Raw genomic sequence first — 18940 nt, forward strand, 5'->3', positions numbered from 1 at the left:
GCCCTCTGGTGCCAAAATGGCTACAGCCTATTTCAGTTATTTTCAGCACACCTCTCACTGCTGAAAGCCTTCACTCTATATTTTAGGCTACTGTAATTATTTCTAATTACCTTGATTGCTGTCTAAAGAGCTCCCTCCATACACACACACATACAGACACACATCCACCAACAAGTCTTTAGCAGCCAACGTCACTGAAACGTCACACACCAACACAGCAGTCTCACTGCTCCCACCTCATCTCTTATACCTCCTGCTTTTTAATAAAAGCTCAAGCCCATTATGTTTTCTGGTGACGCACATAGACCAGGGCATGAAATTACTTCCTCACTATAATTATCTGGTGATGAAATCAACAAATATATTGAACATTTGTGACCAATTATTGCATAATGCGTAGCAAGTGAACAGAGGTGGAAATTGAAAGCTTTCGGTTCCTGACATTGACACATGATATTTGGGTGCACACTACATGACATCCTCACACACCCATATTTGAATTACTCTTCATGGGGCCACATTTACACTCGCCCAGGCTGTGTGGTAACATAAGGCAATCGGGCTAAGATGTACATCTCACACAGCGTGACTGATAATCAAGCATAATGTGGTACAATGCTTCATCTTGCAAAACATTTCAATTTAATTCAACCGGCACAACAACCTTAGCCGAAGGCTCATTTCATTTCATTTCTTCTTCGTCTTTATATCTTCACATCTGTGTTGCTGATCGTTTCAGTGAAAATGGCGTATTCAAGGAAATACAAAGAAAGGAGTAAAACAGGATGGATGCATTGAAAGATAGACTGTAATAACTAGTAATACAGACATGAATGTGAGCGAACAAGTCCAGTGAATGAGTCAGACCAAAGGATGAGCATGGACAAGTGAGATGGACTGGCTACAGAGAAGTAGTTCTACATAAAACAGATAATATACACAGCATATATGTTCCCAGGCTAGTGTGCTTGTCAATCGTCCAACGACATAGTTCTCATTTTTACACTGTATTAAAATACATGGAAATAAATAAATAAGTTGTTCAAGCACTGCATGTCAGACTTTAAGAAGGCAAAAGTCAGTAACTGCTTCATGTTCCTGTTTTTAAAAAAGACACACTGCTGCCTTTGTTCACAGACCTATTATTGTTAAATATTTTATCAGAGCACTCTGAGCATTTATAGCTTTGAGAGAGGTATACGAGGGGTGTGTCATGGTGTACAGATTGTAAAGGGAAATTTGTGATTTTCAGCTATACAAAAAAAAACTGATTTTATATACCTTTTTATCGGCTTAACCCAGAAAAGATTATAGTTATCCCTGAATGCAGATTATTTGATTCAGCTCAGACACACATTTCTGTGGATATTAAAGAGTTTGTCAAAACTACACATCAAATTCAAAAGCTGAAAAGAAAAGGGGTTACAGAGCTCAGAAGATGTTGAGTAATATATGGCAAATTACATGTTCGGTCACTTAGGATATCAAGATTAAGATATCATGTGGTTTCTGTAAACCACCACAAGTTGTCACTGTGGCACTACAGGAAAAATAGGCTGCAGCCTCAAACTGCTAAACTGCAGTGTGCTGTATTGGTAGAGAAATTGCTGTAGGAATACGGTCCTGGCAAAATGCATAGAAAAACAAAAGACACACACACACACACAACTATTTGTGCCCTCATACATACATTATATTTACCCATATTTTTTTCTCTCTTTGGTCATCATTACAGTACCTCTCTCTCTCTCTCTCTCTCTCTCTCTCTCTCTCTCTCTCTCTCCATAAGACATCCCATTTGCATGCCATTTTTCTGCGGATCATTTGGTTGAAATGCCATGAGCAGCTGAGGTGTCAAGCACATGGCAAAAATTCAGATTCTCGGGGTGATGAATACTGATGATGATGCAAATGGAGGTGGTGAGATACTCGAGTACGTGACAACAGTCAGTAAGCAAAAGGGCACTGCTTGGGTATCTGCTAGTCTTCTTCTATTTAGTGACCCCAAAATCCAGAGTACTTCATTATCATTTCAAGTGTCCTTAATGCTTTGAAAAGGTTGTGTATACAGCAAAGCATTCTTGGAAAAATATTTTTAAAACTAAGGTTGTACCATTTGTCAAGGGGGATGCCCTCAGGTCTATGTCTATAATATCATGATAGTTTCCTTTGTGTTTTTGGTTGTTCGTAATCACTAGAAAATGAGCCAATCTCTGACCTCACATTACATCCACACATATGTTTTGATATATTTTCAATAAAATCAACTTATATATTAGTGAAATCTATCCACTGATTATTAGGAATGTGCACGGTTATTTGATTTTACACATATCACCAAGTTTAGAAATCCAATTTCATCCTCCTTCATTCACACACAGTAGCCACTCCACAGAACTATCTGTCTCCTCAAAAGGCAAAGCAAGGACAGGCCGTGGACGAATGGATACACAAAGGCTCATCCAGACAAGCACAGGTACACACAGACAAATTAATTTCCCTTTCTTCTCCACAGTTCTTTTGAGAGTTGTTTATTATTCAACTCACTGATTAATTACTATGTATTACGTTTATGTATTAAGCTCTGGGTTTTCCTTCCAGCTAATTCTGGTCTGAAACAGACAGCTGTGCCCTTCAATCTCTGAAACTTAATTTTGTTCTCTACAAAACAGCACTTAAAATGTCGTTATGGCCTGTCATGGAAAACTCCAGGGATGTACCCTTGGTCATTCAGCTACAAAAGAGGGACTTGATGGATTTAAAAAGGACCAGTGTGTAAGATTTAATGGCCTGGAGTTGAGTAATTGTTGATTGCAACCCCCTTGCTTCACCCTCTCCTTCCTAGTTTGAAGGATAAACTACAGTGGGTGTGAGATGCGTGAACGGTTCTATCTAGAGCCAGTGTTTATTTTGTTCTGTAGAAACTACAACTGCAAGAGGGCAATCCCAGAAACATGCGGCAAAGTCTAATAACTTTAACAGATTACAAGCATGCCCCCTCTTCCTTGTGACAGCCGTATTCGTCTCTAGCAGGTGAGCTAAATAACTTTGAGGCAATTGGCAGACAACAAACAAAAAACAGCCAAAACAGATGTTACTAGATGGGAGAGGACACCTTCCACATCTATCAGTCTTTCTGAGCGTGACGTCAGGAGGGCTTTCAACCGTGTGAACACCAGGAAGGCAGCAGGACCAGATGGTATTAGTGGGCAGATCCTAAAAGTTGGTGCTGACCAACTTGATAATTCAACCTTCCCCCTGGCTCAGTCTGTCATAAACACATGCTTCAAAAAGTCCACCATCATGAGAAAACAAGACCAGGCAGCCGTAGTGCCTGAATGAAGTGCTTTAAGTGTCTTCTCAAGCATTACACCCACTCTTCACTACCTAGCACATGGACCCATTACAGTTTGCTTACTGTCCCTCCCTGTCCACAGAAGATGCCATTGCATACTTCATCCACACGATCCTGTTTCACCTGGATAAGAAGCTGAGAACTTGCAGGCAAGTGGAGGTGAATGTATGGACAGCAGCAGTGTCCTCAGTTGGGGATACATTTAAATGAATTTCAGTGTGTGTCTGACCTGATGTGGCACCAGACCCAGAGAGGTGGGGGGTTCATTCATTCGGTCATCACTGCTGCTGGCCACTGCATAGCCTCTGAGGATGGAGAAACAAAGGAAGAAAATTATATACCTGACACTTTTCCCCCAGTTTACCTTTTTGTAGATGATTGTAATCACAACGTTGGCAACCTCTTCCTGCCGTGCAAGGAAGGCTTTTAAAACATGAATTTGAATTTGACTGAAAGATGAAATGGAGTAAATCCCAATTATCCCACGTTATTACACATATTATGTCAGCTATAAGCCGAGCAGAACAACACATAACCCAATTACTACTGATTCATTTTGTCATATTGTATCAAATATATACTATATATAAAAAAAATAAAAAATATGTCACAAAACTGAACCTTTATTTGAGAATTTGCCTCATTTGCTTGACCATCTGGAATGTTTCTATGAGATCTGAGAGCTCTTGCTTTCTAGTAAATGAAGTCAGGTTTAAAAGATGTGTATGGATAACAATAACAAAAAAATATCAAATGTTACACTGAACTACGTGGTTCTGCAAAGTAAGAAATGTCTGTCAGGAACCCATGGTCCCTATATGAACACTGGTGTAAGGTCCTTAATAGGGATAAAGAGACGGAGAGAAGCTATGAAGTAAAAAAACAAGGACACAGATGGGACAGATGCAAAAGGGGTAGATCTTGTTATAAAGGAAGGAGTTACACAGCCATAGAGGTACAGAGAATACACAAAGACTCTCCCTTCTTTGCTTTCTAAGCTTTTTATCCAGGATAGGCAGAGCAGCTCTGTAACAGCTTATAACATCTCAAAACAGTCTGAGAGAAAATGGCCCAGCAAGCGGCCACTTTACTGTGACTTTCACCAAAACAGGCACACACAACTACATCTACACAAAGACACACCTGTGCACACAAACACAGACTTAATGGGGCTGAAAAAAACAGCCCCATCAGTCCTTAAAAAAAAAAAAGAAAAAAAAAAAAATTGGAAATAGTCAAAAATATGGAGCTAGTACAGATTGTCAAGTGAACTTCAGGGCAGAGTGAATCGCAGTGTTGGAGCCTTTGAAGCATGAAAGTAAGGATTATAAATTGCAAAACTTCCACAGTAAACAAAGTTTTTGGGCTCAAGTATATTGGAGAGCTGTGCTACCAAACTAAATTGAGGAGTGCTGCAGTTGCAGTAGGACAAGGCAAAGGTAAGGAAGTAAAGTTTAGGAGCCATGACTTCAATCTCCTTTAGTACCTGCATAAAGTTCTGATGAGAGGACATCACGGTGATACTGGTGATCAGGTCTGCTTACTAAGGTAGGCAAGTGTCTGACCTTGCAGAACTGAATGCTGGCAAGGATCTTTTGATCTTTTTAAAGATGTTTTGTGACATAGACTTGCTCTGTTGTCAGTTAAACTTGAGGGGATGTCAAGGAGCATCCAGAAGGACAGGTCAGAGGCAGGAGTAGCTACCTCTGTCAACAGGGGAACTTCAGGGCAAGAAGTCTTTCCTCATAGCCATAAACCAGGCTAAAACAAAGAGGTTGTGTTTTCCTAAAATTGAATGTGTGTATTTTGTTTATAATATCTAATTTAACAATGGAATTGTCATCAAATATATTAAATAGGACAACCATTCATCAAAGTGCTATTTCCTTTACTTACTTTTCTTTCTTTATTAGTTGCTGAATCAAAGCAACCACATATAGTATTTACTACAGCTCTGCGCTCAGTACTCCATAGTGTTAATCTATAGCCAGACCAGTGCCACTATTATTACTGATAATAACACAATATCAACTTCTGTAAGCCCATCACATCCACTTACCCTTCACTATGCTGCAGAATGGACACCATCATCTCAACAGCCAGAGCTCCAGCAATCATAGCAAGGCCTGGTCTGCTGACTGTGCACTGCTGATCCAGAGTCCGATCCCTGGTTGACTGTGAACAACAAAAATAAAAGGTTAACAACTGGGAATGGAGGAAATCTTTCCACATTATTATTATGATGGTAATCTCATCCAAAGTGACAGAGTTAGGTGAATCAGCTAGCTAAATGGCTAAATATCTTTATTGTAGACTGTTGGCCTTAAAATGACCAGTATGGGAATCATGTTAATTAAGCAGCCTTAGTTATAATAACATGCTATTTAAAAAAATGGACAAGCAATACCTGTACTATACAGACTTTATCTAATAAATGTCAATTATTATTCATTCAATAATTGTCTAGACCAGGGGTAGGCAGGTTTAGCCAGATTTGGCTTTCCCGTATGATTGATCTGTGGTGATAAATCCAAAAGCTGCATTACATCTTAATTTATTTCATTCTCAGCATGTTTTGCTTCGTTTATAACAGCTGATCAAATACACTGTGACAGACTGTTTGACAATCTGTTGTATCCATTTGTTTCAATTCACAGACAACGCACAGAGGAAAACAACAAGCTACCTCTATCCTCAATTCTATATCTAAGATTTAGTATTGAATGAGAGCAGACTGAGCCTCTAATTGACATGTTAATTCTACTATAATCTGTGACTGGTGGCATGTGGCATTTATAAAAGAAGCCAGAGCTGAATGGCACAGTTTCCAACAATTGGCTGTGGCCTATAATAGTCGATGAATTACTTACATAAATTACTCATATTAAAAGATCACGAGGGAGAGAAAAACCAAAAAGAGAAAGAAGGAGTGACAGGGGTACAAAAAAAATGGGCACAATGGATAAAATGTAATTGTCAATTGTAGAGGTTGCCAAGTAACAAATATAAGTCCAATATTTACTCCTTTAAGCGATGTTTTGATCTCCACCAGTCCCAATCCCACACGGAAATATCTGTGGTTGCCAAGAGACACATTTATGGACCAAAAACCAAAAACAATTATCCAAATCCTGACTACATGGCTCCCTCGAGAGGAACTGTATAGTTGGATTTTAATCCTCTGTAGGGTTGTGACTATGAGCAACACCTTTCACATATCGTGTGATGCATTTTTAACAATTGACAACATAATTGACATGATATTGCCCCATGCTAACACTTGATCTGTGCAAAGCTTGTATATCTGCCCCAACTGTATATTCTGTTTTAGGGTGACTTCTGCCAGTTGGCAAACTCTGGAACATTTAAAGAAATGTTTTATTAATGCGGACTGTTCCTGTTAAACAAACCAGAAAAACAAACAATATGTTCCAGCTTTAAAATTAAGTGTTGGTTTAAATGTTTTAACTTGTGCATGTATGTTTGTTATCTGTGCATTACAAGGGTCACCACTCTTTTCTAGAAATCATTTTCCAGTTTTTTTCCAGGACATATTTTAAGCAATGATCAAGCTAGTATGACATACAGGGACTGTGTCATAAACTAATGTGTTCCTCTCTGTGGAAATCTGATTCAAATTTATACTTAAGAGTCTTTCTGACGTTCAGTCACTCACTGTGTTATAGAAACATTTAGTGTTTTTGATGTCACTACTTTTATTACCATCTCCTGTCTTTTTGCCTTGTTTTTATATCGTGATTGTATTTTATTATAGTATTTTGTCACTATATTTTTTTTTTTTTGTTTGGAAAGCTGTTTGGCCTCTATGCCAAGTGCAATATAAATAAAATGTATCATTAACATCATTATTAATTTAAAGAACATACAGAACATTTGAGAGATTATAGTAGTTCATTCTCAGCTAAAGGAAAATAAAATGTTAAATGTTGAAATACTTTTCAGGACAACACAAGATTTTCCAGGACATTTATTTTCTCTCATTTTCCATGTGTTTTCCATGACTGGAAAATTGGTCAGCTGTTTGTTTCCGGAATGTGTGTGGACCCTGATTATGTGAGTTAATGGGTTGAGTGTATGTTTGTTATTGGTGTGTGTTTCCTCACATCTCCTGGTGCCACAACATCGTTGCAGAAGTAGCAGCCCAGCTTGTGCCCTGGGATATTGGAGAACAGAGAGGATCCTGGGACAGAGGGCACAGAACCAGCCGGTGTGGAGGACGAAGAGGAAGCAGAAGAACAGGAAGGAGAGGAGTCTGGCCCTCCAGAAACACTCTGACTCACTGGGGGTTTCTTCAGGCCATGGCGCATAACGACAAATGTGTCAAAGCCAAGAGCAGCATTCACCACAAGCTGGAGAGTACGAGACAACAATTATGGCAAATCATGGTACTAAAAGGATTTTACAAAGCACAGCACATTTCAGCCAGATCGAATTAACTAAATGGCTTGTTTTACACAAACAATGCGTTGAATCGTTTCGAAAGACAATGCCATAAAACATTAATAGGCACTTTACATTGTTCAAAGCATCTAGACCTCCAGAGGAAGCAATGGAAATAAACTGTGAAGCCAATTAGTGATAAAGTATGAGAAAGCCCCAGAGCACAAATGGCCAAATGGCCTCTCAGCTGAGCAGGCTGTGAAGAAAACTGAATCACCACTGCTGCAAATATGTCATAGAAGTTGCATCAACGATACCACTAGAGGCCTTAGAAGTTCCTGACACAGTGTTCAATTATCTAATGTTGCCTGGCAACAAATAGAATTGCAGCTGGTAAACAGAATATTTCATAGAAACAGGAAATGTTATAGAGCAATTTTAGTTTCCTTGAAGAGAAGCCAAATAAGTTTAAATTTGAAGTTCCTGCTTAAAATAAGTCAGGAAATGTTACCACATCACAAATGTCTCCTGTTATAGTGCTGCACTGTGCCTCAAGGTCCACTAAATCCTTAAAGCAAACAGATCGGTTGTTTTGATTCCTTTGTCTTAGTACCGGCATCAAAATCTTCTGAATAATGTACAGAAAACATGTTGCTTTGTGTATATTTGTGACCACAACATTATAAGCCAAACAAGGACATAGTGTTTAAAAGGAGTAATGTGTAGGATTTAGTAACATCTAACAGTGTCGCCCTCTCTTTCCTAGTGTAAATAAGAAACAGCAGTGGTCACAAAACACGTCTAAGATGCAAAGGCTCTATTGAGAGCGAGTGTTTGGTATTGCTGTCTGCTCTGTATTGTAGAAACATGGCAGTTTAACGGAAGAAGACCCGCAGCCACGAATATAATAATGGTTCAAGGTGACAAAAACATAATGATTATTATTTTCAGGTGATTATACACTAATGAAAACATAGTTATGCATAATATTCTGTAAATAGAGCCTACTAAATCTTACACACTTTAAAACTAATATTAGCTCTGGCCATACAGTCTTCTAAAATGAGATAAAATGTTAAAATAAAATCTTTAAATTTAGATTATTCAGAATATTTTGATATTAACTTTTCCATCTACACAAAGGTGCATTAATTGATTTCTTTTTTTCATCAGCTGGGATCAGAAGCACTGCCCTTGTTGTTTGGCTAGTGGTGCTACACAAAAATAAAAAAAAAAAAAAAAAGTCTATTCCATAATTCAAATTCAAAACGAGGTGCTAAAAGAGGCTAAAAATCCAGATAGATAATTCTCTGTGAGTTCATCATTGAAGTTCACATCACACATTTTTTATTTAATTCATTGATTACATAGAAAAAGTGCAGTCCATTTCCAACTCCAATGCTGCTGGTCAGTGAGTACATACACTGTACTGTTCCTACCTTCCTCTTGCTGGCAGCTATCACTGTAGGCAGCCAGCGGCTCTCCCTCGTATCCATTAGTAAGAAGACAACATCATGTTCTGAAATCAGCTTCTCCAGCTGCTCGACATCTCTCTGAGCCTGGGAAAGAGTGGCCTCAGAGAAATTCACTGGGTGACCGGGCATGGGGATGCTCATGTTGTAACCCTCTGCATTCTGCAGGAGGAGACAGAGACAAAGAGACACTGTTGACAAATTGAGACCGTATGTACAGTAAAATGCCATCTAAGTCTATTTTTAATTTTCTTCTCTATTCATAATGTTTTCTTTAAATTTTGCAATATATGCATATTTGTATATATTACTGAATTTAGTTTATTATGGGCATCATATGCAGACATAATAGAAATAAAATTCAACTTGTCTTGTCTTGCTGCCATCCAAGTTGTAGTTTGTTTACGTTGGGAATGACACTTTGCCAAAAGCTTTTATTTTGTTTGCCTCAGGATGGTGCACATGAGCATCTGGACATCTACATGTCTGCTACTACTTTTATATGTCCTCAATACAACACTATCGAGATCAAGGTTGTAAGTAAAATATTGCAAGCAGCATATAAGATGCAATGAGATGTGTTTCAGTGTTATTATAACATATGTTTCCACTTTCATAAGTTCCTTTTACAGAAAAAGCTTCCGGGCTGCAGAAAATCCTGAAAATGAAAAACATCAAGATCTGACCAGGAGCTGTATGAGAAGTCAGAAGCTAAAAAAAAAACTTAGGCTAAATATGTCTTATGTCTTTTTAGCATGCTTACTGCTGAGTGACATAATAGTCTAGACAAATAAAGTGAGGGCTTATCAGATGCAGTCACCAAACAGTCCGTCTGTGGAATGTGTAATCACATCATCGACACAGCTGACCTGAGTCCACTGTGGATTTGACTTTCTTTTATAGGTCAATAGTAGAGTGTGCAAAGGAAACCTTGAATCGTTGCTTCCAATTCTAGAAAAAAAATGAAATATATTTTATTGTCCATTGACAAATCTTCTGGGACTGCATACTTGCAGACTTAGATAGTGAGGCAAATGAAAATGTCAAGAGTAATTTCACAGTCAAGAGAAGGACAGAAAAGGGCAAGGACGAGGTGTAAGATCTTAACAAGAAGAAATACCACAGAATCAGTGGCTCCACTTTCTTCGCTCTCCACATTTTAAGAGAGGGAGCTGTTAAGTCTTGAATTTACATTTCACTGTGACGCAAGTGTTGCTAGGCATTCAGCGAATGATTTCAGGTTGCGGAAATGATTATCATATTTAAATTTCCACTAAACAACCTCAACTTGCAGACAGGAAAGACAAAAAACAAACAAAAAACATTTGGATTCTGGAATAACCCATAATAATAAAAAAGATAAACAGTATTTCATGACAATCCAACAACGGCAATGTTGATATCTTCAACCAGCTCTGACACGACTGTTGACAAAATTTCAAAGAGAGAAGACAGAGGTTGATGCTAATACCACAAACTATAAATGTCAGCTAACAGTATTTGTCCACAGACAAAGTATTAAATCTTCTCATGACCTTTTCCAACACTGTGACCTTGCGTGAACCAGCTTCTCTCGGTTCATTTGGCGCCTTTCTGTGCTCTCTGCTCACTGTGTTCATATTGCTTTTTATCCTTCACACTGGCACCTGATGCCCATGTTTGTAGGAAAACAAGCAGGGAAGAGAGAAGCAGGCACACATCGATAAAAATAGGGGGAAAGGTATGGATGCAGCTAGTATAGAGGGTAGACAAACAAAGTGTGTCATACATCGATGACAGCACAGGGTCATCAATCAAATGTTAAGTCCCTGTTCTTTACTTTCTATTTTATTCCCAGAAGAATAAGAGAGACAGGAAGTGAGATGGGGCAAAAAAAAGAGAGACTTGGGTATCAAGTTAATGTCATGGATGTCATGAAATGATAATTATTTGTGTGCATGTGCACATTTAAAGGGGACATCACAGGTCTTTGATGCTATAATCCTCACCCATTATAACCTATTACCAACTGTGATTGCAAGCTTTGCAGGGTTTGCCGATTGTACCACAAGGCTGAGAGAGGAGAAGACGGGCAGCAAAGACCTGCAGGATGGAATCAAAGCCGCGGTGCTGCAGTAAGGACTCAGCCTTGTGAAATACCAGGGTAAAATGAGGCTTAAGTCTTAAAGAGTTCAAGCAAATGACATCACAGCTTAGCAGTCAGGCGGTGTGTGAGTGTGCTGCTTCAAAAAAACAGAGGTTAAAAAACTTTCCTGATGCAGGATTTCTGATTCCCGACTTCATATCTAAAATATGAAAAAATAGAGGTTTACAGCATTCATGCATGGCTGACTGCACAGTTAGGAACATTTATACCTGCTATCCTACAACACCAGTGAGGGAAGATGTACTCAAAAAATTTTTAAGTAAATGAAGCAATACTTCACCTTAAAAATTTCTGCACTCAAAAATCCAAAGTAAATGTATTATTAGCCAGCAACGTATCAGAATTCTGATGTTATATTATTATATTATATTAGGGATGCACCAAAAATTCGGCCACTGAAAGTGCATTTCGGCTTTCGGTGAAGTGGCCGAATAGTAAGGCAGAATAGCGGCGTGACGCAATTGATGCAATGAAACAACGTGCGTGGTGATCTGGCCAGGGTTGTTGATTCTTTTATCATTCACACACAATAAACCCACGATGCAGGATATAGGAAAAACACAGGCAAGAAATACATCATACACTGCTCTTTAGCGGAGCTATATACTTCTCTCTAAGCTACGGCGTCTCACACATGCGAGACTGGAAATTCACCGGAAATATAATAAAACTAAACAGTATTTCTTTCAAGAACAAATTAACAGTGATTAAAACAACATGGGCTTTCTAACAGTATAAATGAAATAATAATTATACCAACTGGAAATTCTACTGGAATATTTGAAGGATATTAAATAAACATTTACTTTCTTTGAAAAAACATGTCTACAAATGTATTCTATGCTATTTATGCAATAGTAAAAAAATAGTGAAAAATTTAACAACCTCATTTCATATTCGGTTTCGGTATTCGGCCAACCATTTAATTTTTATTCGGTTTCAGTTTCGGCCGAAAATTTTCATTTCGGTGCATCCCTATATTATATTTTTGGAAAATGATCACCGATGCATTAAAATGTACGCAGTTCTTCAGTGTTGCATTTGGCCATTATCGAGCTGTGTTTTCTTCTTTTGGGTAGTTTAAATCCTGTCTAATAAATTGATAATACTGTATGTGTTACAGGTAAAACCTTCATTCAAAAGTAACTACAGCTGTCAATGGAAATGGAAATGCAGTGGAGTAGAAGTGTAAGTTTAAGTACCTTAAAATTGTAACTGAGTACATGTACTTAGTTCCTTTATCACTTCGCAACAGACCTAGAACCTCAGATTTGGTCCCAAGATAAATTGCAGTGGTTGCCAGATGATTAAAAGGGTTGAGAAAGAATATTTATGTTGCACCAAATAAAGTTTAGTTTTTGTTATTTTAGATTCTTTTTTCTTGGGAAATAATTAATTCTCTCGCATTTTCAGGCGCTTAAAAAAAATCTTCAAATTAAACAGTCTGAGAAGGAAAAATGTTTTCTGGTTCAACTGCTACAATTCAAGAAATTGCAAAAAGCTTGGAAATCACTGAAGTAGCAGATCTAATAATTGCTAAGCACATAGAAAACACTTTAACCCCATACAAACAGGAAACTAAACTTAGCAAACAGGTTACTTTTTTCATTCGTGACCTCTCTAACACGAGCATTACATGAGCAAAAGGAAAGTGAATCATACCATTATGAACTGCTTAAACCTACTTGTACCTAAACGTCTGTGTCTGTCAACATGACTCACAACATGAATATGCATTCAGTCTATGTGTTTCCAAGTGGATTAATAAGAGATGAGAGCACTTTTTCACACCAAAACAGAGCCCTGCTGAGTGTTTGGCTCATGTTTCATTTAGTAATATAGTGAAATGTGTCCCCCAGGGAAACAACTCATTAATTACCAAAGTAATGAAACCACCAGCATTAATATGCAAGTAACAACACTCTTCATTTTCTGCATGGTTGGTCAGCACATCTCAGATACGACCAATCGAACAGGAATATGATTATAAACCAAAGCATAAACACAAATTCAGATTACTATGATGTCAAAGCAGTTAAACACTTGGCTCAAAAGTAAAACATTACCATGGTTTCAAGACGATACAACCTCAGATTTCCTAAGGGCAAAAAATGATTTGATCCTCACATATGAAGAGAAAGTACTCACCACACCAGGGAAGATTTTAGTGAGTCGGTCAACAGCTGCCATGGCTTTGGACTTCCCTCCTCCAAGACAGTCCTCAAACTCATACAGCGGCTGCCGAACTGGGTTGGAATATGAGATCTTCGCATTGTCTACAAATGTGATGCGTCTCACTCCCCATCCCTGGAGAACAAAAGAGAAACATATTTCATGTTTTCAAAATCATGAGATTTTGAAACACTTAACCAGTCTTTACTGACATGAACACTGTCATAAGCAGCACTTTGTAAGCAGCTTCATTGACAATGAGTGGGTGGTTGTGTGCCTGTTGTGCATTTAAAATAGAATAGATACATCAGTGTGCAGGTAGTCTAAAGTGCCCTCAGAGCAATCAATGACAAGTGAACAAAGAAGCAGAGACGTGCATTTAACATTACACATGCAAGCAGCGATACACTGACACTTCTCAAACGTAGTCATTTAGTTAAAGTTTGTCACAATCAGGTGAAACATTTAAAACACGTTTACTAAATCAGTTTAATGCACTGTAAAAGGACAAGGCAGTGTTTACAGGGTATCTATCTTACTGGATTAAAATTACTTTAAATCACAGGCAAATAAAATAGATGTTAGATGTGCATATCTAAAGATGATGTCATGACATGTGAAGGAAATAAGTAACTGACTTCGTAAGTAGCATGTAATCTATGAATAACCTACAGTGTACCAGCCTTTTGATTATGGTCACTGAACAGAGCACATTCATGTCATGCTGGGGAAACAGACTTACAGTAAACACAGAGAATGCCTTAAATCAGCATTATGTTATTCCTTGTGTTGCTGGATAAACATCATGCAAAAATCAGTGGATAAAATCGTGGGATCCCGAATTACACTATTAACTAATAACTAACTGTTCTCTCATGGAATCAGTATTGAAGCTATCAGAACAAACAGAAGGAGATGATAACACTACGACAAACACGAGAGGAGACATGTTTTTGCGTTTCTGGTGTGTAGATGGACATAAAGTCCATAATAATCTGGAGTCAAATTTACTTCCAATAAACAGCATGTTCACATTTCTGTGCCGAGTTCAGCCAGTGAAAGCTTACTTTCCGTTTTCAGTTTGCTTGGTCATATGTAGGTTAACACAGGGTCAACAGTACAATGAAAAGTGGTGGATGAGAAAAAAAGGTCAGCTCAGCATTCAGAGCACTAGTTGGAATAACAACGTTGGACATAAAAAGAAACATGAAAATGAGGATTGTGTAAAAGTGACAGGTGTACACATACAGTAGGTATTGAAAGGGTTAGGGTTATTATATTATTATATTAGGGTTTTTATATTATACTTCATTATAGAAGTACAAAATACCCTAATTACTAAAACACCCTCACCATTAGAGTCCTGGCTACATTGCAGCCCAGAGTCCCAGCTCCCAGTAGAAGACACTTTGTGCTGACCACCTTGTCCAGGTCCAGGGAAGGAACTAGTCTCCATCTCATCAGCTTCAGGTTCAGGTCCACTGATGACTCAGCAAGTCTGCAGACAGTCAGTGGAGACAACTGAAGACTCTTTGTTCACCGAGTACAAAGAAACGTTTACGGTTCACAGCAACAGATGGCACAGCACACATCAAAAAATGACATTTGTTTCTAATGTAGTGATTTAAAGACATCAAAACCAGCCTCTTGACATAAAGCACCAACTGTATAGATGCTGCTGTAGATGATCTACTTTATCAAATACATATATTATTAAACTAAAACAAAAATATTCATTAATTGCTGAAGTGTAGTTTTGGCTGTAGGCTGACACAGTCCAGTTGCATCCTTAAAAATAAACATATTTGTACTGTGTTCATTACCTTTTAGGATCCATGCATTCACTGAGGTTGACCATCCTGGGTCCCATGGCACCCTTAGGGTTCTTCTCCCAACCTACACTCTTAGGACAAGCTGTGAAAAAATACATTAACAGTGTAAAATAAGCATAAAATGGCCCAACTACAAAGCACAAAATGTGGAAGCTGTATTAAAAAAAAAACAAGTCTTAATGAAATATTAAAACAGTTTAATATGTTGACTCTCTTAAATTACACAAACACAGCATCTCACTTACAGAGCTATGTAGAAATCTCTTTTATTTGCTCATTGCTTTTGATATACCTGACTCTCAGATTGCTGTCTCCACCCCAATGCAAAGGACGTAAATTGATTTTTCACAGTATTCACAGCACTGAAAACACATTTAGAAAAAAATGCGACAACAATGTCTCTTCGGGATTCTTCTGATTTTGGATTCCACACAGACCTCACTGTCAACAATTTTCACTCTAACTACTTTCTCAAGAAGAAATAGTCAGTGTGAACAGTGTCGACAGCCTGACCAGATTGGAAAAAAAACATATTTTATTTTGTCATACAATGAGTAGTGCTCTAACATCACCAAAGATTGGCAACTCTCTCTCTTCACATTAACGTCGTTGTCGTCGTTGTTGTCGTCGTCGTTGTTGTTGCTGCAGCATATTCTTAAATGACTTAATCCGTTTATAGAGTTTAGATTAATTGCAATAAGTTAATTTAGTAGTATGTTACAGATTGTTGTGGATCAGTCAGGTTGTTGTTGTTTTCTTGTTCTCTCTTTCTCATACAGTTTTGATGAACATCGGACACTACTTCAGTCCTCCTTGTTTACTCTACATTGCTCAGCTTTGGTGGCTAGATGCACAAATGTTGCTGTGCAATAAAGTGCAAAATAATAATATTATTTTTGATTCTGGACTAAGATATGTGAATGTTAATCAAGCATCCAGATGTTTATTTCAGCTTGCTGAAGAGTAAAACACTTTTTGGTTGTGGCAAGAACAGAGCTTGGTGAATCTGAGACGTTGGGCTGAGTTAGACGGATTAATCCTTTTCAAAACAATACCAAATTTGTCCATGCAAAACCAAACGGAAAAGCGGAATCAATTTTTGTTGCATGAATACACACTCTATGAGTTAATTAAAACCCTAAGATGTGGTGAAGAGGTAGACTGATGTAAACAAAGACACTTCATCTGAACTCAACAAAAACCTTCACAGATCACAGAGCTACCCCCTCATCTATCCTGCTATTACCATTTAAATGACTTTCATCCCTTATTCAACTGATAGAGAAATAATAGAGAAGCAGTGTGAGATTATTGTGGCTTGAAAAGGATATAACAGATAATCTCAGTGGAAGGTAATTCATTAAAAAACATTTAAATACACTGTTGGGGTAAGATTTAAGATTTATGTCACTTACAATATACTCATAAACTCACACACATTTAGATGAACAAGAACAAATGAATGTACAAACAAAGACATGGTATACCACACACATACACACACAGAGGAATGGAAATTACCTGAGTTAAGGGGAAGCTCAGGTAGTTTGATCTGGAAGATCAGACTGTGCTGGATGGAGCGGCTTCCCTGCAGAGTTCTGTCCCTGAAACACAGCACCTCCACTGTGTCCAGCTTTGAGCCCCTGACACACACACACACACACACACACAAAAAGGAGATGCAAAAGTCAAACAGACACACATGGACTAAATAATGTGATCAACAATACATCCACACACTTAGACATCTCTCCATGTATGGTACTTAATAACCACAGACAGATTATACAATCGCACTCCGGTGAAACAACTGAATAACCGAGATATCACGGCTACGTTGTAATTCTATCTTCAACCATCTTAGCCAGTATCAACAGTTTATGTTTATGTTACGCTAAGAGAAAATTAAGTCAAACACAAGATTAATGAGGTTTGTATTGGATAAAACCTGCCTGAGACTACGGCGCGTGAAGCCTAAACTCTCTAAAGGTATTTGCTGCTGATAAGCCACTGGTTTCAGGACACTATTGCTAAACAAGCCTCGATGGGAGTTCCTTGTTTAAATGAAAAATAATTATGCAATGAAAATATTTTTCGAACAGCAAGGCAGGTGCCAGAAAAAACTGAGCTCTGACCAATAATGAATGTAGACCTGAAGTTAGAGACGTACACAGCACTTCCAAACTGACTGAACTGAAATTGCAGCAGTGTAATGTGCAGCACCGAGATCAGTGATAATTTTGATTTTAACATTCCAGCATGATGATATAATATGATGATAGGATGTAACAATGTTTTTTTATTCATTTTCAGACACTGTTAAGAACAACGAGTAGAGATTAGTAGCCGTTCTTGTTTAGATTAGTAATCCATCACAATTATCATCATGTGTAGTGTTATTTTTCTCTAAAAGAAAACGTGTTACTGTTCTGTGGTAAATCCATCTGCACTACCAGCTTCATCTTTAACTTTGACTTTGATTTGTCAGGTCAAAGAACAAACATTAAGTATGAAACAGCCTTGCACTGATGAGGTTTGCACCTGCACTCTATCTAATGTATTCTTTAAGAATAAACTCAAACTAATTTGTTTAGGTTAGTTTTTCCTCGGTGTATCTATTTATGTGGGTTGTCTGTTTTTAACTTTTTAATTGTTCCATGACACTGCAAAGCACTTTAAACCACTTCTGTATGAAACTGTGGTTTACTAATACATTTGACAAAAACACCTAGAATGTAAAACACATGCTTAATAACTAGAAAGCACTTCAGCATGCTTTGGAAATGACAGCAAAAAAAAAAATATGGTGACAGTGGATGAAATAAAGACTAGTCTAGTCATGAAAACATCTCCTCTTCTGGTTTGGAAAAATTATGTTAAAGGCAATAAACTCTTGAAGTAGTCATTAATTATATCTGTAAGTATAAAGCCTCCTAAATTTATCAAATGATAGAAAAATTCTTATTATCTTAGGCTATAATATTGTTTCTCAACTGCGATCTAAGACAGTTTGACACAGTCTTTATTTCTTCTATCTACCATCAGGCTTCAGTTATTGGACATTGAAAGTTTTCATGGAGTTTAACTGTGTCACAAGAAGCTATCCCATTGTGAATACACTGCACAAGATAAACTTTAGATTGAAAAAAACTACGAGCTGAAATGGGATTAAAATGTAGGCGTGACAAGTGTAGCCTATGTCACATGTTTTTAGTCTTTGTCTAAATATTTGAATATTCTCAGAGGCTGAATCTCGGAATAAATATGGAGCAATAAATCGAATGACTTGCACCAACTTCCCACTGGTGCTGAAACATTTCCTCTGTATATATATATATATATATATAGTATAATATACTGCACTTTTTAAAAATATTCATATTTTTTAGTTATGTCTACATGATGAGGATGCAGTATATAAGTATACTTACTGTCTGATGAGTTGGATAGCATCTTCGTACTTCATCCCACTCTCTATTAGAGCCAGAGCAACCAGCACAGGAGCCCTGTGTGCATAAAGCACACAAACACACAGATTCACGTCTGTTGAGTCTGTCTGAGT

At 37.7% G+C, this 18940-nt stretch overlaps 1 protein-coding gene across 1 annotated transcript in view; it reads right to left on the bottom strand.

The window, feature by feature from the left end:
* The window catches only part of atg7 (ATG7 autophagy related 7 homolog (S. cerevisiae)), a 57840-nt gene that overhangs the window by 31676 nt on the left and 7224 nt on the right, over nucleotides 1-18940 (bottom strand). The window contains exons 9-16 of the mRNA XM_010731324.3: nucleotides 16900-17021; nucleotides 15370-15460; nucleotides 14900-15044; nucleotides 13523-13681; nucleotides 9196-9390; nucleotides 7480-7725; nucleotides 5415-5530; nucleotides 3585-3660 (exon numbers count right to left, since the gene is read on the bottom strand). Of these exons, the coding sequence (XP_010729626.2) occupies nucleotides 3585-3660; nucleotides 5415-5530; nucleotides 7480-7725; nucleotides 9196-9390; nucleotides 13523-13681; nucleotides 14900-15044; nucleotides 15370-15460; nucleotides 16900-17021 (1150 nt within the window). The remainder of the gene's footprint in view (nucleotides 1-3584; nucleotides 3661-5414; nucleotides 5531-7479; nucleotides 7726-9195; nucleotides 9391-13522; nucleotides 13682-14899; nucleotides 15045-15369; nucleotides 15461-16899; nucleotides 17022-18940) is intronic.

The sequence above is a fragment of the Larimichthys crocea genome, chromosome VI, assembly GCF_000972845.2.
Source record: "Larimichthys crocea isolate SSNF chromosome VI, L_crocea_2.0, whole genome shotgun sequence".
Taxonomy (NCBI): Eukaryota; Metazoa; Chordata; class Actinopteri; family Sciaenidae; genus Larimichthys; species Larimichthys crocea.